This window comes from Anolis carolinensis, chromosome 5 (genome assembly GCF_035594765.1).
Source record: "Anolis carolinensis isolate JA03-04 chromosome 5, rAnoCar3.1.pri, whole genome shotgun sequence".
Taxonomy (NCBI): domain Eukaryota; kingdom Metazoa; phylum Chordata; class Lepidosauria; order Squamata; family Dactyloidae; genus Anolis; species Anolis carolinensis.
Genome location: NC_085845.1, coordinates 144,896,644 through 144,923,503, shown reverse-complemented (window position 1 = coordinate 144,923,503; position 26,860 = coordinate 144,896,644). Strand labels below are relative to the sequence as shown.

At 37.8% G+C, this 26,860-nt stretch overlaps 1 protein-coding gene across 6 annotated transcripts in view; it reads right to left on the bottom strand.

Annotated features, from left to right (window-relative positions):
- The window catches only part of pdzrn4 (PDZ domain containing ring finger 4), a 286,890-nt gene that overhangs the window by 5,031 nt on the left and 254,999 nt on the right, over positions 1–26,860 (bottom strand). For all 6 annotated transcript variants that reach the window (XM_016993832.2, XM_062982481.1, XM_003221196.4 and 3 more), the window contains 4 exons: positions 10,844–10,942; positions 9,411–9,473; positions 5,935–6,036; positions 2,202–2,318 (listed from right to left, as the gene is read on the bottom strand). In XM_016993832.2, the coding sequence (XP_016849321.2) occupies positions 2,202–2,318; positions 5,935–6,036; positions 9,411–9,473; positions 10,844–10,942 (381 nt within the window). The remainder of the gene's footprint in view (positions 1–2,201; positions 2,319–5,934; positions 6,037–9,410; positions 9,474–10,843; positions 10,943–26,860) is intronic.

Sequence of the window (26,860 nt, the reverse complement as noted above, 5' to 3'; positions counted from 1 at the left end):
TGATTCTAACCTGCTAATACATTCTGAATTCTACAGTCACAATTTAATGGAAGTATCATGAAATTCACCATAGGAATTCTAGCACAAGTGCATAAATCAACCATTAGTAACTTGACACATTAAAGACAGGATTTTTGCTCAATACTGGTCTTTTTTATTGAAGTACATTCGTTTCATATTAGATTGACCAATATGTCATATACTCAGTGCAAAGACATATATAGTACATTTTTCTCTGAGTTGGTACTCACATACTTTGAATACATTATAGTCTAAAAAATATGGTTAGCCTGTTTCTCATATATAGGAACAAAAGGTATTCTGAATTTTTCACAAGCATATTGCATGACTATCAATTTTTGGCTGTATCTACACTGTAGAAGTAATGCAGTTTGAAACCACTTTAATGGCCATGGTTTAATATTATAGAATCATGGGAGTTTTAGTTGGTGAGGCACCAGCACTCTGGCAAAGAACCCTAAAGATCTTGTAAAACTACAACTCCTGTAATTAAATAGCATTAAGCCATGCAATTAAAGTGGTGTCAAACTGCACTAATTCTACAGTGTAGATACACCCTTAGACAGAAGGTGGAAGCTACTCTCTCAAGAAGCCATTGGATAATATTGATATCAAATGGTGCAACTGAAGATGTCTGATAAGGGGACTTCTAAAGTAACATGCTGACCCTCTAAGTTACCTGTAATACATTAACTGGCATGCATTTGGGTGACTGTGACACAATGCACAGTAAACGTTTCTGACAACGTTACCACTTGTTTCTATTCTCAGTTCAAACTGAACACATTTCATGCTGAATATGTTTAATTAATGGTCAATTATGAGTGCAAATGACAATGTTTTATGCCTCTAATCAACCCATGGACATGAGGGGAGTGTGCAGAATTGCAATTCATGATAAATGCCTCATAAAGTATTTTGTCAACAGCATTGAGCAGGCAACGATCCTTTTGGAGAAAAGGGATGGCCTTGTTTCGGCACAAATAATTGTAAGGAACTGAAGTTATTTATTCCTAGTATTTCTAGATGAACATCTCCTAGCATGTGCAAATGAAAGGCATTGTAAACCAATTCTGTCTTCCCCTCTTAACATTTTATTTCTTAGAAAAGAGATGGAAGAATCATTATGAACATGTGATGGATTATCATTGGACCACTTGCAAAATTCCTTGTCAGAGGCAGGCTGGCTGCATTTATATTAACAGTCCCATCTGAAAGGACCCTTAGGTCTACAATTGCAATTATGAATCTCTATAAGATATGTCAAATGATTAAAATCCCAGTTCTCTCTCTGTCTGTGTGTATGTATGTGTGTGTGTGTGTGTATATATATATATATATGCACTAGTTATGCCTATAGTACCTTATCTATTTGTTTGTTAGCTTATTTAATTCAAAGTACTTATATCCAATTTCCCAAAGTGGCTTTTCAAAATGGTCAGAAAATATTATTCAAGTCACAAATAGTAAGAGAAATTTGTTGACCATATGGTGCATTGGTTATCTGCTATGTCCCCTCCAATCGCTGTTGTTATTGTTTTTTGACCTATTGGTGAATCCATCATGGATTATTTGATCATTGTCTATTAGGAAGCAGGTTTCACTTAGGACCCAAGGGCAAGGAAGCCTGAAACTGAAACTCATTCAACTCACAGTAGAGACAAATCTTTCCTCGTTCCATTTTGATTGGCAATAGCTCCCACGCAGGCCCAGTGAGGCAAGAAAATGGATCTAAATGGCGAAGGCCCACTCAGTTAACAATGTGAAATGATATTCTTGCCATGAGTACATGTCTATACCAGTGTGGTAAGCAGATTTGCTTTTAAGTTGCCATGTTTTCAGGGAAAAAATCACTGAATGTGTGTTCTTAAGGGATGAAGAGATATTATGTAGAGCTACTGAATAAAGGAGTTTTTTTTGTATGGCATTCTTCAGAGGGGAGGGGAAGTAGAAATCAAATTAAAATGGTGGGAAGATGCAAGCTCTGACCTGCTGCTTGTCACGTTTTACTGTGAAATTCAAAATATCCTCCTCTCATTTGTTACCAGTCGTGACATCTTAGTGGCGATGCTCTGGTGAAGCCTAGGAATTTAATTTCTAAATTTATAATGTGATTCTCAGTTTATGAAAAACATGCACCCAATTACATTTCAAGCTCTCCATTTTTATGTCAAGCCTACCTGCTCCACTTCATTGCCTGTGTACTGCTGTGCTTCATTATGCTGTTCTTCCAACATTTCCAAGTTTAACTCCTCTAAGAATTCACTCCTTTCATCATCCAGCCATCCTTCTTCCAGCTGTAAAGAATACATTAGTACATTACTTTAGGCTGGTGGGGAATGCATGCTAAAATAAGGTAAACCCAAATGGCAATGCCTGACTAGTTCTTTTTATAATAATGACTCTCTTTGGAATATTGCAGTCTTGGAGTTCGCCTCTAAAAAAATGTAGGGGGAAGGGAGGAGATCATTAAAAAAATGGACTCTTAGGCCTTTTATCCCTTCCTTTATGAAAGAGTATTACTGGTTTTGTCTCATAATGAGGGAACTGCATGCACAGAGCATTATTTCCTTTCAAAATGTACACAAGAAATACTGCATAATACTGAATCCATCATGTTCTTTACTTCTGAGAGCAGCAGCTTGAAAAGAAGCCAGAGATACAAATATATGGCCATGAGACAATTGGTTTCTTTCTCCTTAGCAGCCTCCAACCTAGTTTGTGCCTCACTGCCTGCACTACAACAGCGTCCTCATCATGTATTTCAATCACATTTGTCTTATTGATTTCTCAGGTAAACTTCTAGTTACAACTGCTACAACAACAACAAAAGAATAATTGATTGACAAGGTGCCTTTAAGGTATGTTTTGTTGTCCAGCTGTTCCTTGGGAGAGTTTTCTTTTTTTTAAAAAAATCAGATACTACTTTTAAGTTGGGGCAGTCAGTACTTTTAGACATATAAATTGTATGAGTCTTGTGAATAAACCGTTCTTTACAGCACGCTGAGTAAAATATTCAGTGATAGTTGGGAATGGTACAATAGGAAACAGAAGTACTAATGCCAATATTTTGCATATCAGTAGTGAGAAAAAATAGTGTTTCCTCCAAATATCATGGAAAAAGAATGTTTTAATATGACTATGGTAATACAGTTGGCTTTTCACGTTTGTGGGTTTGTCTTTTGCAGATTTGATTATTCCCAAATCTTTAAGTCCTCCAGTGTGACTGCATGGTGAAAATCTGCTGGCAGTTAATAAAACAGAAGTCAAAAGCTGTCTCTAACTTCCATTCCTTATTTCATGTACCTAATGTACTTTACTGTACTGTATTCGAGTCTACCGCTCACTTCTTTTTTTTTGCTAAATAACATTGTTAAAATTGAGGTGTGAATTAGATTCAATGGCACATTAAAACTGCACACCTAAGACTGCACTTTTGGGCAACAGATCTTGACTGGGGACAGAGGAGGGAGAAGCAGGGGTGGTCATGAAATGGCTGGTGGAGAGCTGCACCCCACCACCTGGCCTTCCCACCAGACTTTTTACAGCCATCATCAGCTTCTGGCTACCACCACCTCTCATTAAATTTGAAAGCAATTACAAACCCTGGGAGCGGCGTGAGCGGCCGCTGTTAGCACCAGCTCCTGCCAACCTAGCAGTTCGAAAACATGCCAATGTGAGTAGATCAATAGGTACCGCTCTGGTGGGAAGGTAACGGCGCTCCATGCAGTCATGCTGGCCACATGACCTTTTAACACCCATTGGTACACATCAGATGTCATGGGGAAGCAGCCCTCTCTCAGACCCAGCTTAGGGTCCTAGAATAACTTTTGTTATTGTTATTGTTGTTATTATTATTATTATTATTATTATTATTATTATTATTATTATTACCCATTGGTACACATCAGCTGTAATGCGAAAGCAGCCCTCTGTCAGTACCTGATTATTGTTACACAGCCTGAAATAAAATGAAAACGAAAGCAAGTGCAGTGACAGTGCAGCTTTATCTTTCATGTCGCCTTTTGTTTAGTTGGAAAATGGCATCTTTCATTTTGTGCATCCGAATGGATGATACTAAATGAATAGATGAATGAAACAGATGAAATAAATACCGTGCACATCACTAGTAGAAATGGCCTTAGAAATGAAATGGGTCCCTGAGGACTACTATGTTCAAACTGCCTTCCCCAGCAGGAAATCTATCTGAAGTATCCACAGCAGGTAGCTGGCCTGCCTCTGTTCCAGAGTCTTGGAAATTCCTCTGTTGGAGTAGTGGTCAGACATGGCTTCAAATGTAGTTTTTAGAGCACATTTACTCATTGCAATGGTATAATGACCATGACCATGGATTAATGGAATATAATTACAACTCTGGTTTAAAAAGCTGAATGCCCATGAAACACTCTGATCTGGATCCATGCTATGTCAGTCAAATTCTCATTTCATGAAAAAAGATGAGAACATATCAGCCATGAACATTTTCTGAAATTACTTTCCATGAACTTAAAAACACATCTAATCTTCTGGACATTTATACCATGTCCAGATATGTGTGACAATGTACAACTAAATCCTTCCTCCCATCCTTGGATTTCATTCCAAGACTACAGGTGGATACCAAAATCCATGGATGCTCAAGTTCTTTTATATACAGTAGCATAACAAAATGACATCCCTTATATAAAAGCCAGCATTAAAGTTTGCTTTTTGAATGTTCTTTCTTTCTTTGTTGTGGAATATTTTCAAGCTGTGGGTGGTTGAATCTATGGATGCAAAATCCATGGATATGGCAGGCCAACTGTTCAGACAAGAGAAGAAAGAATGACATAATGCTAGGCCCCAGGTACTAATTGTCTGTTGTACAAAGAAAGTCAAATAGAAAATCCCCTAAGAGCCTATAAGCAGAATGTTTCAGCAAGCCTTTTATGGCTTTAAAGATATCTAAGCCTACAAGAGCCACATCCAAGCAATATAAACCTAAGGTGAATTGCTTTCTTCTACCCTACTATACAGCTTCTTTTATCAGGGCCATTTAGAATGTGAAAGACTATAAAGGAAATATATGCTTCAAACTGTGATCCTGTATAACTACTGTAGTCAAGGAAGGATTTCAGGTGACAGTGAATTACATTTACTCAATGTAATTTATAGAGATTGGGCAGTTACCAACTCTGAAAAATATCAGATCAATAACGTAAGAGGCATATGGCAATATAACCAACTTTGCCTGAACCAATGACAGATGGATACAACAGTGTCAACAGAATGTTCTTTTTGCTTTGTAGTGGGATATAAAAGGAATAGAAAAGGAAGCTGTACTAGTATTGTTTTTTTTTTTTGCTATATTTTTCTCTTTTTAGTAATTGGTCTAGTGTCTGCCACTTTAGAGTGATAATAGGTAAAGATAATATATATATTTGTTATACATCTTTCAATGTATGTTTGACCAGGATATTGAGAATCCATATCTATAAGACTCGCTTCATTGTGTGGTGCAGAAATGTTCTTGAACCTACAAATATGACTGAAAAACTACTCTTGGAAGCGCCAAATACACAAGCCTAGAATTTAAGTCTTGCATTCAATGTGATTTTAAATCAATGCTACAACTGCAGATAACAAAATCAACAGGACTTTTTATATGTGAGATTTTTTTGTAAATTATTATTGGTACTAAATATAGTGCTATAAGGTTTTAAAGCCTCATTCAGCTAATGCAATGGTAATCAAGCTCCCATTTGCTTTGTTTACATCTAAAGAACAAAAAGATAAAAGCTATCTATTTTCATTTTCTCATTTTGACATAAACCTCCGCATTGTTGTTTTTCAGCTGTTCATTGCCTATGCATGGCAGTAAATGTTTGTTGCCTGCAAACCATTCTATATCTCAGAGCATCTTCCCCCTCTAACCTGCAACTCTGGTCTTGCCACCAACAATACAATCTTCTTGCATTCGTCGCTAGAGAGCAGTGCCACTGCCTCCTCCCGGTTCTGGACATCTTGGCCATTTATCTAGAAAACAAATGAAAGTGGCACATTAGTTTCCATTTCCACAATGCGAGACACAATATAGAGCAAATATCAGCTCATTTGTGGTAAATGTATGGACAATGAAGCTCGCACAATGGGCTCATCTTCAGCCCCCTCAGTGGTAAGTGCCTTCACTCAATTATGCGCTTACTGTAAGAGCCATATCGATCGTTGAAGGATGGCGGACATCAGAGGAAGCAGTTATGTTCATAAATGTCCAACCTGCGCCCTGGCAACATACATCTAGCAACACAATTAACCAGCCCTTGACAGGTGACGTTCATCTTTCTCCGTTCAGAGTAATGGAAGTGTCACTCTGAGATAATAGTGCTGGTGGAAGCAAGACTGGTAATACTACAGCTGAAATCAGTCATACTGGAAGCTTAGAGGGAGCCAATTAGAGGTCTATAGTATTATCTCTCGCCAGGCAATACTCACAGGCAACTGCTGATTGTGGTTTCATTTAATCATTTGATATTTGTGTGTATGTGTGCACACACATGGATGCCAAAATCAAAAAGTCTGCAATTACTGGGGGACACATGCCACCAAATTCAGTGCATCTTTTGATTCGCCAGCTAGGACAGTGCCAAAAATGCACGACACTGGAGTTAAAGAGGGCAACTATTGTAAAAAATAAAAAACCCAGGAAAAATGATGCTTCATTCCACTATCTGATTGAAGCTGTAACACTACTCAGGCTCAAAATTTGCTAGTGCATCACATTTCTGATTGCATGCATTCGGAAATTGTATGCTAGTATCAAGCTAGCTCCAAATAAACGTATTGTATGCCTATAGAATCACTTGTTGCATGGTGAGTCAACACATAGGTAAATTCAATTGATTCAAGGAATGACTTTCATTGAGATTAACAATTAGGGTTGAGGTCTATTTCACCAGTTCTTTATTTGCTAAACATCTGGGGTTTTAGGCTTCCTCCTTCTGTCGCCATCGATTCTACCAGTGTTGTTATGTTAACAATGCTCTCCAGCATGATTCCAGTTTCAGTGCTCAAGACTATCTGCATTCTATTAGCCTAGACAACCATCCACATGCAAAACTAGGACTTCATATAAGATTCCAAATTCAACATCCAAAGAATCTGAGTGTTTCTAGCCCTGATGATTCAAAAAATAGCATATTATATAGACATATTGCAGAACCAGTATGGTATAATGGTTTGAGTGCTGAACTGTGACTGGAGACCAGGGTTCAAATCTCTGCCATGGAAAACCACTGGATGACACTGAGATAGTCACAATCAGCCTCAGAGTGAGGCAAAGGCAACTTCCTCTGGAAAGATCATACCAAGAAAACCCTATCTTAGGTTCACCTTAGTGTCGCCATAAGTTGGAAACACAACTTGAAGACACACAGCAATTGTATTAGTGCATCTCAAGCTGGGAGGTGATTTACTGAGGTGTAAGCATGGATCCAGTATTTTGACACCTTCAAACTTTATAGAGCTTTGAGACCCATCGCAGAATTGGAGAGAATACTTCGCTTCCTCACTTGCTTGGCTGTTCTACTCCCCCAAGACTTCCCTGCTATGTTTAAGTGTGTTCCCTGCTCCCTTTCCAATAAATGAGAGTGTCAGGAAAAGAGACAAAAATAAAGCAGGTTTTCTTTCTGCTCAGCCTTCTTTCTCCTTTGATATTTACAGTGAGAATGAATAGAATGGGTGGGGGACACATCTTCAAGGGCTTATAGCTCCCATAATACACATAAACAGCCAGGAACAATTCAGAGGGCTGATTTCTTTCTAGTGCTTTCCAATGATTTAATCCCACCCTATGACAAACAGAAGTTAAACAATTTTGCCACATAAGCAAATATATGCTGATAAAATAAATCAATTATAATTTATTGAGGTTGGCACTGAATTTCAGTTACCTCACACAGGGTTTTGTTTTTATCATGAAGTGTAGCTCTAAGGATTTGTATATCTCACATATGCTATTTTTGATATTTATAAAAGCTGGTTTATTTTATAAATCCTTGCCTGAAATTCATATCACTGCACAATCCAAAGAAAGGTACTCCAATATATTTTCCCATGTGACCTGTGCACTGGAAAAAGAAAAGCTTCATCTTCCCTACCATACCAAGAACTAAAATAACGTATATCCTAGAGTGATTCTTGAAACTGAACTAAAAGTTATATATTCCCTCGAAGAAAGGGCCATTTTAGCCAGGCAGCTTGTACAGCCTATTGTGTTCTAGAGATTTGTTTGATTCATTGAGCAGACAGCAGAGTAGAAATAAAGATCCGTTTTTCAGCAAAGATGTTTCCTGAGGAAATGAAAAGACCGTTGGGATGGAATCAGATTGATCTTGTAACATTCAGAAGGCTCGCAGGGAAGTAGAATTAATGTCTGCCAGATACAGGATTGTTTGTATGGAGAGAATGTGTTATTATCAGAAAGTATCAGCAAAAGGAAAATGCAGAAATTGCATGAAAAGAACAAGTGTGTGTGTGTATATGCATGTGTGTGAAAGAGAGAGCATCAACTGCATTTTTGAATGAAGTACCAATGAATAACAGGAATTGAAAGAGGTAATTATTAGAGAGGGATTTCATATTTTGGACAACAAATATTTCTGTGAAAAATAATGACAGCCGAACACACCATTCTGTTCATCTTTCCATGTTCTCAAGTTCTCATACAGTTGAAGAAGTGTAATCTTGTATACCTTTTCTTCATATTCTGAAGATGGAAACAGCAGTTGGGTTTCCTGGTTCCATGTATAGGGCAGGTTATTAAATATATCTATGGATCCTGTAGCCACAGACTCAACTATCCCAAACTTGAAAATATTTTTTAAAATTCCAAAAGCAAGCCACATTTTTGCCATTATATAAGGGATACCATTTTAATAGACAGGCCCATAACCAGGATTTTGATTTGGGTGGGCGGGGGGTGGGGGGATTTTGGTTGGGGGGGGGGCTGAGTCTGAATGAGAGAGGATCTACCCTAGCAAATCTTTTGCTCCATGCATAAGGGATATATTGAGCACAGCGATCAGATCATGATACGAATAAACATAACAGTTTAAATAATACCAGTAAGGCCTTTTCGTGGACCATCCTGAGAATTTTTTTGGGGGGGGGCTAAAACCCCTCAAGCCCCCCCCCCCCCCGACTACATGCCTGTTAGTAGACCATTGAATGTAGTTGGACTTGATCCATACATTTTGGCATCCATGGGGTGTCCTGCAACCAATCTCCAACAGATATCAAGGATCCAGTGTAATTACAAACATAATGCCTTTGCATCACTATTTCATTAGTACAAAGTTGCTTGCTTGTTTGGTTGAGAACCATAGTGAGAAAGGAAGCATAGAATGACCTACTTGTAAAATCCGGTCTCCTTCCCTAATCCGTCCATCTCGGGCAGCAATACTGTTTGGATCAACCTACACAGGGAAGAAGTGTCGGTAAAATAACTCAAATCTCAGAAGATGTCTTTAATGTTAGATGTGTTGATTATCATATTATATTACACAAGCTTTATATTACACAAATTATTTCCCAGTAATCAGATTATACAAGTCAACAAATTTAATGAAGGAATTTGTGGTGATGCGGGTTATAATTTTTCAAATTAGATACTTTCTTGGTCAGCTTAATGTTGTTGATGTGGTGTCAGCTCTTGTGGAAGAATAGAAATGAAAGGATTCATGAACAGTTGTGGCTGGTAGTTATCATGTCTCTGGAGCAGTAAATCTATTCCAGGTCTTAGTCTTAACTTTAACAGCACAATCCAAGCAATTTTGGAGACAAGATTCAGCACTTTCAACAGAGAACACTTTAAACATTCAGACTAAAAATCAAAGAGGTTTCACCATTCCATTGTCAAAGAAGCCACCAGATGCCACAAATCCACTCACCAGCTCCCCAGACCTTTAATGAGTAGGATACCAGATTTCACATAGATTGCTATCATAAATGCCTCATTTCCACTAGAGTTTTTATGCAGGTAGGAAATAAGAGGTGACTTTCCATCAGTCCTTTATTTTTGATTCCCTGCTCAAATGGCAGAGTGATTTCCCTCTTTCATAAACCTGAAGGATATACTATATGGCTCAAGAAAATGAAGAGGAAGCAACTACAAATAACAGCTGGATACCAGGACAAAGCAAAAGTTGCAGGTTACTGAATATGAAATAATTTGGACTCGAACTTCAATCATGAACAAGATTTGTGTGTATGTTTAAATATTTTCCTGTGTAAAGGTCTGCTTATAAAACATTATTTTATATATTAGTGTAAATATCTGGATCTAAATTTCAAAATTAACATTTAAAGGGGAAAAGGAAGCTAAATTAGAAACAGATATTAAGCTAACATTAAGTCTGCTGGTTTAAATTGGTTAAATTTTACTTTGACCAAAACATAGCCTTTAAAGGTTTACCAGAGTCACAAAAGCTGTTCCTTAAATAATGACTAATTGTCAAAAGTCTGTAGCGGGCAAAACTATGAACTTTTAATAGTTTATAACTACCATTTTTTTGGTAGTTAGGCCTTTCAGGCACTCTTCCTAATACTAATATGACATTTGAAGGATATGCATTGAATATAATATAGTCAGATTGCCAGTTGAATGAGAAACATGACCCGTGGGAATAAGTGGAAAACAAGAAGAAAACAGGTGGCCCCTGTGAATTCGTGGGACAAATGCTAGGAAGAAGAAGACTGCCAATGAAAAAGGATCAATGTTGGCAAATAAGACAGTTGAGCTACTTACTATTTCTTTCTCGCCCACCCACAACACACACATCTTTACCTCACTGATATAGATTCCTGTGTCTTCCTCATCATCGGTACGGTAACAGACTGTCAATCCCAACTTTTCCTGACTGCTAATGCGACAAAGCTCAACTTCCTGTAACAAAATGAATGACAGTGAGATGCCTATTCTGAGAATAAAATAATATCATACAAACAGTAGTTAAACATTTGTATACAACTTACCATATAGAATTTTACAATCATGATCCTGCTGTTATTTGCTTCAAGGTCAAATACTTTTTAGAAATAGTGATAATGCTTCTTACTTAATATTGTTGCCTTTCCAATTATAACCAAATACCAAATATACTGGAGTTGTAAGCCATTAAGTAAAATTTGTCATGTATTCCGTGGTGCCAAAATCCAACACTGGAAGACTGGTAATATATTATAGAGTCATTTTACTTCTATCAAGCCAACTATTGATTTATAGGACTAGAGAAAGACAGAGTATTCATCAATCTCACACGAATGTCAGTCTTCCATCAGCCACTTAAACCATAAACCAAAATCAGAGTCACTTGCCAAATCATATAAGGAACATAGTATATTGTTAGGTGCAGTATAAATAATAAACAGTAATTAGAAAACATGATTCATTTCACAGGCTAGGTTTTTGGCTTAACGTTTATTTTCCAAGGTTCCAAGATCTTATATGATCACTTTTATCAAGATATGGTGTAAAAACCTGACAAACACAGGGTTATACTGGATATTGTGTAACATATGCAGAAAGTGAAACAATACCTTGTACATTCCAGTTGCATATAATAAAATCGAAGACCAACAAAAGGACAATTCTTGAGGACAAGGATTTGGATCTGAAGCAAGTATCCAGAGACAAGTCCCCATGCAGCCAAAAGTGCACTGGACTGGGATTGTGGTTTCCTAATGATTATTTGGTGCTGTCCTACAAAGGGTGGGGCTGCAAACATGCCAAGAGGTTTGTACATCCCTATTTAAAATGTAGGGGAGCAGCAGAGCTTAGACCTACCACTGTCTCATCTGCTAACTGGCCCACAGAGGCCACTCCACTGCAGATCCACTGACCTCTTTGCAGGGAGATGCCCAAGTCCACCAAACAGGAGCAGAAGGCCCAAGTGTTGCTACTGCCAGTCCCCAGACTACTTGGGAAAAACAGAATCAATTGGGCCTGTGTTTTGATCAGGTCATTCTGCTTTCCAGTGGAAATAGAAAAACAAAGATGAGAGTCCAGAAGCATTTCCCCCTGTTTTCCCAGGATGATGTAGGCAGCCCTGCAAAATGGAGCTGTACATCCTCTGGGCTATATCTCTCCTTTTTGTTTTTCTGTTTCCCAACTTGCTGCCTGATCCCTTGTGCCATACCTTCTATTACACAACATTGGTTCCCTGTTTTCTATGGGCAAGTTCAATTGCAACATGATGCATATAAGATTTTCAGTATTTTGGCACAAATATGACCTTTTGAAACAATTAATTAAATGACAATGACTCATTCTCTGAAGGATGGGAAACTAAGTAAAGGTCATCTTCTCCTTTCTGAGCTGGAAGGCACGTTCAACAAAACAGGTTATTCTTGAAGGAAAGGAGAAGAGGTCAAATTGCTCATCCTCCAGGGTTATAGAATAGTGGTTTGAGGACTATAACCTTCTATTACCAGGTTAAAAGTCATTATCCCCTTCAGCAACTAGGTTAATACTGCAATTTCTTCAGGTGATAGAAGTGTAGGTTGTAAATGTCATTATTGTGTTAAAACTTTCTTGAAAGAAAAAGACTCAAGTGATATACTTTGGGACATTGTAAGAGTTTGCTATATAGAATTGGTTGAAGAATATTTAATTACACTGCATATAACTACATGCATGCCTCGATATAGTCATTTTGATTCAGTAAATAATTTATTTTGCTGAAAAATTATATTTATTTTGTGGGGAAAATGCATCAAAGGTTATGTACATTTTGCAGTCCTTGTGAAGATGGAAAAATGGCAATCAACGTGGAATTAATTGTGAGAACGCTCCCATAGGGAACTATACAAGCTATATTCATATTTGGAGATTGCCAAAAGCTTTATCATCTTAGGTTTCTGTTGATAAACTCATCTGGGAACAACATTCTGCATTAATTTGGGCATCTTCTTTTTCCCAGTGATTCAAGGGTTTAAGAATGAAAACAAACAGGGGAACTGTTAATGTGACTTGAGCTATATTTTTCATCAGTAGCTTCTTCTTTAAAATTTGTTAGTAACAAAGGAACATCAAACAATGCCTATTAGTGTGCTGGAATAATGTTATCCCCAAACCAATTATGAACTTTGTGTACCTATGGAGTGGAATAGAACATCTACATTGTTTACTACTTTACCCTTATAGTACGAAAACAATGGTAAATCTTCCAAGCCCATTTTGTAGGGGGTATTTTTATGACCCTCTTTCTCAAAACTCTTCACTGGCTACTGCATAAAGATCACAGAATTACTCAGGATATAATATATTTCACAGTACTCTCAGAATTACCCCCCCCCCCCTAAGTTGGTAACAGATCTGACCAAGTTAAAAGCAAAAGAATGTCAGCCAAATTGTGGTTACATACAGTTTAATAAAAGTTTTATAACAGATATCCAATGCATTATAAGATCAAACTTTCTGTTAACTTAAAATCTGGTTTCCCATGCCAGCATCTGAGATGTCTTCAGATTTTATACATTTCAGAGCCTATTTTCTCAATCACAAAGTACAAAAGCTTGTCTTGTCTAAAGCTAAATTCTGCATTCAATATAACTTCCATGCTTTTCTTTTCAACACTTATTGACAAGGTATGATGCTACCCCAAATTACTAAAGAACTATATTTAGATATGGAAAATTGACAAATCCTTTTTCTTCTCATTAGGATTTGGAATATACCTGCCTTTAATATCTGGATACAACATGTGCTAAGTCAAACTCCACTGTACAGTAGAGTCTCACTTGTCCAACATAAACGGGCCGACAGAACATTGAATAAGCGAATATGTTGGATAATAAGGAGAGATGAAGGAGAAGCCTGTTAAACATCAAATTAGGTTATGATTTTACAAATTAAGCATCAAAACATCATGTTATACAACAAATTTGACAGAAAAAGTAGTTCAATATGCAGTAATGCTACATAGTAATTACTGTATTTATGAATTTAGCACCAAAAAATCATGATATATTGAAAACATTGACTACAAAAATGCGTTGGATAATCCAGAACATGGATAAGCGAATGTTGGATAAGTGAGACTCTACTGTATTTGCAATAAAACTAAAATATTTATTTCAGTCAGTTAGCAGATACAGAATGTCTATAGTTTCATAAAGGTTATTCTCTATGAAGAATTGAAGGCCCACTCTTGTCAATGCCATAATATACAATACATGGAGCCTGAGACTGCAAAACACTCAAATGGGTATTTTCATAATAAATAAGCCTATAATTTTAAAACTAGTGTCTCTTCAAAAGACAATGCTTAAAAAGGCAGAAAAGAATAGCCAATTTCTTTTATGTTTTAATGGCTAGGAAACATATACAAAACAAATAGTTTCTGGAGAAGATGGGGAAAAATCTGGAAAGAAATTCTTTACCTTTCTTCCAAATGAACTAGTTTGAATTATACTATTTTCCTGCACTACCACGGCATGACCATTTAAGAACATACAAATAGCTTGCTACATAGACCCATAGTTAATACATTCAATAGGCTCGTTGTCCAACTGGAATATCTATGACACACAAGATGACTCATACAACTCTTGAGTCATCTTGTGTGTCAATCAGAAGAAGATGATCATAACAGTATTTATGAACTAAAAATAATACGAACAACATATGAATATATTCTGTGTTCTTAAACTCAAAAAATTGTAGATAGCTGGTGGGTTAATACTTCAAAATAATAATAGAAATGAATATAATTTCAATGATGTGGATATATAGCCTGTGCGATCAATGCAAAAATGTTTCAATATTCATTACTAAATTGGGGGGGGGGGATCATTTCTAAAGTGTTTCTAAAATATAGTTATGGGTCTGTATCATAACTATAATGATATAATGAAATTTTTGTTACATTTGTTAAGTAATTGAGTGCGAGGAAAGTTTTCAGGGCTCATTTCTCTCTCATTTTTAAAGCTACCAGAATGAAACTTGCTATAATGGTAGAACACATTTGCCACTGCCCCCCCCACTTTTAAGGACATTTCACTCATTCACTGATTTGTGTGTGTGTGTGTGTGTATATATATATAAGAACTGCAAGAGTTATCTTCTTGGATTTCTATTTTCAGTGATACAACATTACCAGGGCATCATCCCCCCCCCCCCCCAAGGTTCAGAAAAATGTGCACATGCACTGATTTTTAGGGAATTTTGACCAACATAAACTTAACAGTAGTATTTCACTGGAAGATCCCAGGAGCTATCCAGTCCAAACTCTTTCTGCTAGGCAGGAAAAACACAATCAAACCATTCTCAGCAGAACCAGTCTTTGAAATAATAATACCAATATTAATAATAGGAAACCTACTAGTTAAACTTTGGAGTTACTCCTCTCAATTTTGCCTATCTCATAAGGTTGATTCAACTCCTAACAATCCCCTTTTATCTTGAAATCCCTTTAGAATTCTCAGAATTCTTAGAACACAGCTTTTCCCCCACCAAATTTTTCAGGGAATAGAAGGAGGAGGAGGAGGAGGAGGAGGAGAAGGAGAAGGAGGAGGAGGCACAAGGCACTAAGCACAACGCTGGGAAATGTAGTTTGGGAAGGCGAAGACCTCTATGGCAGATAATTCAAAAGGTCCCACCCTAAACTACATTTCCCAGAATGCTGCTGACTTCCCACATTAAAGGCTCAATGTCAGTGTGGTTTCTGCCTGTCTCTCTCTGAACCGTGCTGGAAGGGCTTCTTCCTTGCCCAGCCATCCAGCCAGGCATCCCTCCCTGCCTTGCCACCCCCTTTGGGGAAAGAGCATGGCTTCTTAATATTGCTTCATACGCATGAATCTTACGAAATTGATATGACAAACGAATTACAAACAACGTTTGGCACAGTTCACACACATACACATACAGAATCTGTGTAGACCATATATGAATATAAGAAGTATTTACATATGTATTACTAACCTTTTTCTTAACAAAAGAAATTAACTTTGGGATATGTAAATGGATGGATATTATTCAAACTGGAGGAAAACTAGAGTATGTATAAGTAAATATGTATAGGCTCTCCTGTCCCAGATTAAATTGCTACATGGAAGCAGCCGAAGATTCCATGTGTCTGAGTTCCTTTCCTTTCTTTCTTTGACTACATCTATGTGGAGGAAGATGAAGAAGGAAGAATTAAACATTCTCTTAGGTCCCTTCCACACATCTGTATAAAACCCACATTGAACTGGGTTATATGGCAGTGTGGACTCAGATAATCAAGTTCAAAGCAGATATTGTGGATTATCTGCCTTGATATTCTGGGTTATATGGCTGTGTGGAAGGGCCCTTACTGTGCTGTGGCCCCATTTCTAGAGCAAGGGCCATGAAGTTACTTTAGAGTATTGGATAAATATAACTGATAATCTGCATGTTGTTCCTGTATCATAGGGAATGCCCCTATGCTTTAGCATAAAAAACCAAGGGGTCAGACTTCATGTTGTTTAGATACTGTAATGTGTGGCTGAACATTTTGCAAATGAATTTGCTGTTAAGGATTATGAATTTGCTATAATACTGGTATATGCACTAATATCTTTTAGCATACAAACAAAAGATCAAGAAAAACAATGGCAAACTTTCTGGATTCTATGACATTAAATGTCAATATTACAGCTGTATAAATATGTTTTATGTCTGAGACATTAATACCACCCAATACTGAATCTGAAGAAGTGGGTTTCCATCCAAGAAAGCGAATGTAAAAACAGTATTATCCCCAGATGCTGTAGTTTTCCTTGATCATGGAATATATTTACATTTTACATTTCTTTTGTGTTTAAACTGACTTAAAATTGTGCTGAACCTCTATCCCTTGGACATTTTGACTAAAAGAGGTAATACATATTTCAGGATTTTATCAGCATATTGCCTTGTTACTCTTGGAGTTTTTCAATTTTGAAGAATTTACCATTTACTCTGCCAAATGTCTATAGAGACTTGGCAAAGCTCAAGATTTTTTTAACCCTACTGAAATGCTTCACTTGTGAAAACAACTTAATGAAATTGTCCTCCTTTTCCTCTCTAATGCCCCCAGTGTGTTATGTTATGCAGATTTTACTGAAACAACCCCATCTACAATGTATTTGTGGTTATTTCTATGGAAATAGAAAAGTTATGGAGCAAGACAGCTGAGATGTAAACAAGCTAGAACCGCTGGCAGCTGTGCAGTTAACAAAATAAAATTGCATTTCCTGCTGTCTTTTCACTTATCAATGTTGACAGAAGACTATTCTGGCTTCTTATATGCAGTACGGAAAAGATAAACCACATTGGTTGCCAATTTTACCAGAAATGAACCAGCTATTGTTTCACATGATATCCCCAAAGTATCACATGATACTCCTCAAGTATTAGATTTTAAAAAGAATTTCTACAATAGTTTCATTTCTGATTATCCAAATGCAGATTACCAAAAACATAAACTGATAGGCTAAAGGGGGAGGGAATGGGCATGAAACTGAACCCATTTTTGTGATAATGCCATTCATTTCCATACTGGTTTATTTAATGTATATATATATATATATGTCCTGCTGAGATTCAAAGACGTCAAAGTGGTATACATCAATAAAACATAAAATCCAGGTATACCTCATTTAACAAAGTTGCTTCTTCGACACAGAGAGCAGAGAGTGAGCCAAACAGACCTTTTCTGGAAGGGAGTTGTTGTGGTTATGTTTATTATGTTTATTTATACCCCAATTTTTTTCTCCACAAAAGAGATTCAAAGCGGTTTATATGAAAGCATTTCAAAACAATTTAAAATCCAAAAATACACAAACATTAAAACAGAATTAAACATCAATGGTATTAATTTAAAATTCCATAGGCTTGGAGCAGCCACTGAGAAGGGTCTTTGTCCATAATTTCTGGTGTCTTTCTATGACCTTGCTACTTTCAAGTTTCATTACAAACTCTATAGTTCACTTTAAAATGCAATTTTTGTTGTGGGGAAGTTTTTTTTTTAGATGAGAAGATCTTTAGTTATACAGAAAGTTTATGTGCACCTTCATTTCATTTCAATAAGCTGAACATCCACTGACATAATCAGTCTTACATAAAAACACAGAAGTCATAATTTATACAGTACCCATCGTATTACTGCCCTATAGGTTGCTAAGCAAGTATAATTGTTGCTTCGTTGGCTTTTTTTTTAAAGACACTTATTCAGCACATCATAATTTAAGCAAAGTGCAAAAGATATGGCAGATGTGGCAGCATATGTTCTGATCAACACTTTTCTATCCGTGATGAATATACAGTGGTGGTTTAAAAATGGCTACAATTGCTGCAGCCCCACATATTTGAGCATTTTTCATGCTACAATGCTGTGAAAATTACTTCAGCATATTAATTAAAGTCAAGTTGCAGAGCAGAACGCTTGCATGCTAGACAGCTGTTAGAGATATGCTTTATTTGCCTGAATTGCAGTTTAGGGCACTTGTGTATGCCAAATGCTGAGGAAGTGCCAGACTAATGACCATTTCATTCTTTACAGCTCCCTCATAGAGGTCACGGGGAAAATGTTTCTTTGAATCAAGGGTTTGCAAGACAGAGTATTTGTAGAGTTAGCTCACAGCTCAGGGTTAGCTACTATATCTGTGAGACCACTTGATGGGCTTAAAGTTATTTTTAATTTTTTAAAAGAGGAACATGCTTAGATTTGGGAGCACCAAAGCAAAGGTACCATAGGCTGCTTCTACACAGCAATTTATCTGAGTTAGGACATTGGTTTAAGAGAACAGCTTCACTGTGGAGCACCTATACATGTTGCCCAGGAACTGGCTGAAGGCTGCGTCGGTGGCCACAAAGATCCAATAATTGCAGATCAATCCAATCCAAGGATTTTTTTTCTGCATCATCCAGTGGAACACGCTGATAAGAAGCAGCCTGTCCAATGAACTCAATAGTAGATGAAAACAGGGGAGAAAAAGAGAGGGAAAGCGGGCATTCTCATGGGAGGTATTTTTATACCTTTCAGGGAGCTGTGTTTCCATTTTCTTTCCTTGAATGCTTCAGCACTAGCTCAGTCTTCACAAGTAAGCTACATTATGGTCTTGGGTTACAGCTCTGCATGGGATAAACGCTGATCAGCTACAGTGGATTTTATGGTTTGAACCAGAATTTCTGTTTCTGACTGGATGCAAATTGCAATGTGCATTGGCTGGCTTGGAACTGGATTTTTTTGCCTGTGTAGATGGGCTCATAGTTCCAAGACAGACATTTAAACCAATGCTAGCTGTGAAGTAAGAATCAGACAGTCAAGATGGAGCCAAATAAAAATAGAATTGCATGTGGGATGTGTAGTCCAGGTATAAGGGAATACTCAGGTACAAGGATGCCTGTACTCCAGGTATAAGGGAATACCCAAGTATAAGGGTGCTTGTGCTCCAGATACAAGGGAATGCCAGTACACATCCCACATACAATTCAATTGCTATTTTTCTCAATCTTGACTGCATTCATATACCACAAAACTGACTCTTTTTGTGTTCAACAAGATCTTTAGTAACTCATGAAAATGGACTAAAGATGCAAGTTTGAAATTATAATACATATCTTTTTCCAAATAATAAATAAATTGTATTGATTAGCCCTTTGGCCATATCACCGAACCGAACCAAACAACAATGCTTGATGCAACTTAATAAAGCTCTATGCAGTAAGTTAAATAAGACACTTATAATAATATAATAAATAAGTATGATAAAAGTATCTTCTTACAAAAAGGGGGATTTGGATCAATTGGGTTATAAAGAATACATGCAAAGGATTAGAATCCACAAAAATACAAAAATGGATGATTTATAGAATTTCTAACACATATTGTTGGTATTTTCCTTATGAGGAAACAGATGAAAATTAACACAGTGCTACCCCAAAACAAAATTAAGCTCACTTTTCTTTATTTCCTTGGGGGAGAGGCAGTATCTATGGCAATGCGATGCAGATATTTTATTTATCAATCAAGAAAAAAGGTAGTTTTTTACATGAAAGCAATGTGGTTGGGAGGGAAGAGCACTACCAGCTTGATGTATTTCCCACTCTGCAGTTAACACCAACCAAATGATTAGAGATAACAATGATAGATTTATCCTCATCCGTTTTGCATCCTTTTTGCCTCCACCCTAGTGCTATTCTTGATTTGGGGGACACAAAATCAAGCCCATAAATCGGAATATACATTAACAGTGACAGCTACCAGTGATGGAAATCTCATCTGCTTTGAATGCCAGGCTTTTCTCTCCTAAATCATGAGCTCTTCTAAATAGATGCAAGGATTAAGAACAAACAAGCATAACATCAACAGAGTTGATATCCTGATTCACCTCACTCAATCTACTTATGTCCAGATTAGGTTTAAAAGAGAGAGTAGGAGAGAGACAGAATGTGTATGTGATTTAGTAGCTAAAATAACAAACGATAGAATTGGCTGTTGGGTTCTGATCTCTGAAGGTAATTCAAACAAATTGTTCCATAAACAGCAGCAACAATACAAAAGGACACTGCATCATAGAATCATAGAATAGTAGAGTTGGAAGAGACTCATGAGCCATCCAGTCCAACCCCCTGCCAAGAAGGCATGTATTTAATATTTTAAGATACAATGAAGACTGGACAGAACATTATAATGGTGTAATAACAGCAGACAATAGAGACATATCTAGGCTTATAAATTTGTCCATGGGAGGTGCCAGTTTAGGATATCAGGCTAAAGGCCACCGCACTTTTGTGCTTTCTTCCATTACAAATAATAGACAGCATATTGGTGCATTTACAGAGCTGCTACTTTCATGCTGGTCTTCCTTCTCTGTTCCAGTGGGAGTATCTTTTTTTTTCCATTGCAAAACCAATGTATTAACTACAAAAAACTATCCCAGATTTTGTTGCACATTCTCTTCACTTGCCCTTTTTGTCCTCTATGCAAGTCTTACTTCTCCTCAAGTGTTCCTGTGTTGCAATGGAAAATTATAACCCTGGCCATAGCTTTCACTGTTCTAGGCTATAGCTGACATATCTTTTATTAGGACTGTGGTTGAAGAGGACAATATTTCTCCAAGGCCTTTATTTTAAATTATTTTTGGTGGCTGTTAGATATGGAATCTTTTACTTGCTCAGGGCTCTTTCAAGGAGCTCTGTGCAAGTAAAAACCTCGTTTTGATTCATAATACTTTTAAAAGGGGAAATGACCTCAGTTGGATATAAAGAAAAATATTGCAGTTTTAATAGCTAGAATTTTTTTTACTGTTACAGACTTTGCACTTTAAATACTCATAACTGTGGTCAAAGACAGCTGATCTACTGTTTGTGTAGAAGGAAAGATGAACAATATGTTAAATGATTTTAAGTTACATACTCAGAATATAAGTGGACATGGCTTTAGTTAATATATATAGGACAAACAAGTGTTTGGGTAAGGTGCAAATAATATACAGATATAAGCAAGCTGTATCTTGCCACCACTGGCGCAGCAGATTAAACCACTGAGCTTCTGAATTTGCTGACTGAAAGGTTGGCAGTTCGAATCTGGGGAGTGGGGTGAGTTTCCGCTCTTCACTCCAGCTCCTGCCAACCTAGCAGTTCGAAAACATGCAAATGTGAGTGGATCAATAGGTACCACTCCAGTGGGAAGGTAACGGTGCTCCATGCAGTCATGCCAGCCACATAACCTTGGAGGTGTCTACGGACAACGCTGGCTCTTCAGCTGAGAAATGGAGATCAGTGCCAACCCCCAGAGTCAGACACAACTGGACTTAACGTCAAGGGAAAACCTTTACCTTTTTACAAGCAAGCTGAACATATCATGCCGCTTGAAGAAAATCCTCCTTTAAATTTAACAGCTTAAGCAGTATAAATGGATGATAATTGGTTTGGGAAATTAATTTGCATGCTGAAAAAAATCAAGGATCAATGCTTTAACAGGTACAAGTAGGTTTTCTGATCTTATTGTGAAAACACAAATACAGTTTATGTATTCTTATCTGAAATTCTTGAGACCAGAAGTGTTCTGAATCTGGGATTTTTTTTGAATACTTATTTTTGCATTTATGTACACAATTACTGGATCTACAGTGCATTATATGGTTGTTGTAAACCCATATAATGTAGTTTAGAGCAGCTTAACTGCATTATATGGTCAGTGTAGATCTAACCAATTAGACCTTGGAGATGGGACCCAAGTTTTAACACAAAATGTATACGGTGTTCCCTCACTTATCGCAGGGGTTAGGTTCCAGGACCACCTTCAATAAGTGAAAATCCGCAAAGTAGGGACGCTATATTTATTTTAATATTCATACAATATTTTAGTAGTTGTACACTATTTTAAGTCTTTATCAACCAATCGTGTGTTGATAAATTGCCTTATTCTCCTCCGTTGCCGCTTGGGCTCCTTTTCTCTTCTTTTGGCTTCTCCTTCATCCTTTCCTTAGGCTGTAAATTGTAATTTTTATTATTTATAATAGTCTTTTAAAGTTTACTAGCTGTGCCCGGCCACGCGTTGCTGTGGCGTTGTCTGGTGGTGTCTGTATTTTATAGGCAGTGTGGAAGAGGCCTAAGTGAGGCCTAACTCTGCCTGTCCCCTGGGCTGAGTGGGTTGCTAGGAGACCAAGTGGGCAGAGCTTAGCCTTCTAACTGGCAGCAATGGGATAAAAACAATTATTCCTCTCCCTCTAATTAGGACTTTATTTTTCTTTTCTTTTTGTTGTATCAACCTAGAGGCGTGGATGAGGGGCTGTGCTGTCAATTTTTGAGGTTGTGGGGTGTTTAGTTTTGTTGTTTTGTCGGTCGCCAGGATTCCATCACTCTTATATATATAGATTGAAAAACCGCGAAACAGAAAATCCGCAAAAAGTGAACTGCGAAGTAGTGAGGGAAGACTGTATTTCATATATATACCTCATACAGCCTGGAGGTAATTTTATAAAATATTTTGAATAATGAAACAAAGGTTGTGTACAACGAACTATCTGAAAACAAAGGTGTTGCTATCTCATGTGGACAATTTTGTTTTTTGAAGTATTACGGATTTTAGAATTCTGGATAAGAGATATTCAGCCTGCTTTTTGTGAAACACTGTTCACAAAATATTTGCAAAAGGTCTATGATAATGGCAGAGTTTACTTGTAGTGCAGAAGTCAGAGATCTTTGATGCTTTGATTTTTCCAGTTTGCCACCTGTCAGGCCCTTGTCAGCCATACTGCTGGCACCTTTTCTTAGGTTAAAATAAACAGGTTAGTAATAGGTCCAGTTTATTTATATAGTGCAGGGGTGAACAAAGGAAATCAAAATGCTCCTGGGATTTGCAATCTGGGGGAGTTATTTAGAATTCTCAGGCAAAGAGCTCTAGTGCTTTATCATATTACAAATCCCAGGATTTCATAGGATGCAGCCAAGCAGTTAGGGTGGAATGTATAGTTGCACGCTGTGAAAGGGCCCCAGGGTGGCCCATTCCTAATTCTAATCACTATAAGAACAATATAAGAATTACGGTTATAAGGGATTCTGACTCAAATGGTGTTAGGCCAAACTCCCAGTAAGAGGGAAGATTTATTCCTTTTGTCTTCAATCATGAAGAATATTTATTTATATGTATTTTTGCTAAATAATTTCATAAGACAACATTAGAAAAGTATGAAATATGATTTTACCAATAAAAAAAGATTATAATAGAGAATCTGTATCCCTATTTTTGATGCAAAAATAGCCTAAATCAGAACTTAATGGCGATTTATTTCTGAACTACTGGAAGCAATAAGTTTAGAAACAGATTTAATCAGAGACAAAGTCAATAGTAGAATTATAAGCCTGGAGTGCTAATCAATCATTAAAGAAATATCAAAAAGTTCATGGCAGGGAGTCTCTTTTCAGTGGTCATTTTTATTTACTTACATTTCTGACTACAACTAATGTAGATGTTTTAATTTACCATCATATGACATTGACAAATTTCCCACTCGTAGAACACTTAAGCCTCTTTTCAAGTGTGGAGAGGCACTGAGCTCATCACATGAATTAGGACCTCATCACATGTGCAGCAGCAGCAACAGGAACTGCCGGCACGCACTCTCCTTAACGGCGAGGCCTGGGGCTCTTGTATCTCCTCACCCCACCTCGTCTTGTTTCACCAGGCTGGCACCGCCATCCTATGGAGGGAAGCGAGGCACACGCGTAGTGCGCGGCTTCCCCCCATGGAGGCAGCCTGGAAGTGGAGGGAAACCATGCGCACTGTACACACAACTTGCTTCCCTCTGTGGGATTGCCAGGACAACCAACAAAGCGGAGTGAAAGGAGGAGAGTGTCGCTATCGCTGACTACTGCTAGCAGCCACCGGCAGCCATCAGCCATCTGGTGAGGTTCTTATACTACTTCTGGCTCTCATGCATAGCCCTCCATGGTTGAAAAGAGGCAGAAGTGTCATGAAAGGAGGGAACTCCAGCAATCTGACCTCATCACATTGAGAAATTTCCCCCTGGTAGGACACTTCAGCCTCTTTTTAAGCACGACGAGGCACGGATCCCATCACATGTTCAAGGGTTGAAAAGAGGCTGAAATGTCCCAAAAGGAGGGAACTCTGAAGATGGGCCAGCAATCATGTTCAGAGCTCTTACCTCTTATCATACTTTACTCCCATGTTTACAACTGAAAAACAGGTGGGATGGAAACCATCAAAAGTTTCCTATCCTGCTTGATTGCCCAACTGTCAGCAGTCTCTCTTTTTTTTTTCATGTCAGGAGCAACTTGAGTCGCTTCTGGAGTGAGAGAATTGGCCGTCTGCAAGGACGTTGCCCAGGGGACGCCCGGATGTTTTGATTTTTTACCATCCTTGTGGGAGGCTTCTCTCATGTCCCCGCATGGAGCTGGAGCTGATAGAGGGAGCTCATCCGCGCTCTCCCTGGGTGGGATTCGAACCTGGCAGCTTTCAGGTCAGCAACCCAACCTTCAAGTCACAAGGCTTTAGTCCACTAGGCCATCGGGGGCTCCCAGCAGTCTCTTGAATCCTATGGGGTTTAATGCAGAACAATAAGATCCAATGGAAAGAAATAGTTTTAACCTGGAGCACTGTCTCTCGCATCCTATGGGGTTTGGTGAAGAACAATAGGATCCCATGGAAAGAAATGTTTTTAACTGGTGACAGTCTCCTTCAATGTAAGGGGCTTTGGGTAGGGCAGTGGATTTCTTGGTTTTCGAATACTGTTGTTTTTGCTGATTTAAAAAAAGGTAATGCTGACTTTGTTATGAATGTAAGATGAATATATTGCCAGCTCTTAAGTTTCTATGTGTGAGACTGATGGGGAGGCAGAACTCCAAACGGGGTGATTCTCTCCCTTAAATGGATGGTTCTCTCCCTTAAAGGGACAGTCACCTATGCTTTCCCTTCTCAATGTGATGGGGTGGTTAGTGCAGTTAATATATGTTTAGATTACACTTATATCCAAAGGACACCATAATATTTAACATAGTTAGAAAAAACAATTGAGTTAGAACATCTTCAAGTTGCAAGGTTGAGAACTTAGAGCACAATTACACTGACCATTTAGGTCAGTGAAGATGTGGATCAGTCCCGTGGCACCTACACACCACATGGAGCTGCTCATCTTAACACAGCTGTGCTCCAGATTAAGCACAAATACTCCACAAGGATTTGGGCTTTCCCTGACTTAAGGCCCTCCTACTGGATAAACACAGATGTCTATTCTAAACAATGTAATGAGCTATACAAAACACAAGAATGGTTCAAAACATAAGTAGTACACAATATGTAAGGCCCTCCTACACATGCATTATAACCAGGTTAAATTGGGTTAAAGGGGTGGGGTGGCTAAATGTTGTTTAACCAAAATGTGGGAGCAATCAGGAGGAATTGGGTTATAGGCCGGAAAACATGTTTTTTAAAAGCAGCCTTTAAAACCTGGATCCTCCTGAAAAACAAGCACCTTTCCATGTATCTGTATCCCTGCAGGCATGGAAGACATACGTTTTCCTTCCTTTCCTCCTATCTGGACTCCATCCTGCTCCCCATTTCCCAAATGGTACTGGCTACAACAGTCCTGACTGCCATCTCATGTTCCTTAGGCTCAGGCAGCCTTGGAGTATGGGATGGCTGTCCCCTGTCTTCCCTGCCCCCCAGCTCCGGAGTAACAGTGGCCCCCAGCTGCAACATGCAATATATCTTTTTCCTGATGCTTGCTTTGACTGGCACCAAATTATGTTCGGTGCGGCTGATCAGTAGAGACTCCCCTCTGCCTCTGCAGCAGCTGAGGAAGTCCCAATGAGAATATGTCCATCTATTAAAAAATTTACTGAATCATTTTCAAAGGTAGGGAGACTTTCCATTACAGAAGTATTATATCAAAAGAAAGAGCATGCTTTTAAATAGAAGTACAGTTTATCTTAGAAAAAGAAATATCTTCTGCCAAAATAATATAAATATTATTCAAATGTTACTTTGAGAAAGAACAGGCAAATAATCACGTATTAAATTGAGGACAAGACTTAAGAGAACAAATATTTTTGGATGTCTAGTAGACAAGACATATTTTTTCATTATATATATATATGTGAATGTGGAAAATACTTCAAAGTAATGACATCTAAAAAAAAATCACATGTATAGAAATTTAAATAACTAGAAATTATGTTCAAATGTTGGTCATTCTTTTCTGATGTGATGGTTGAGTGATATGGCAAATAAATATCAATCCATTGCTTTCTGTGTAATGAGAATTCCTCTGGGGTTTTGGGCACTGAATAGAGTGCCAATGGATTCCAAAGTACACAACTTGGCCAAATTACATT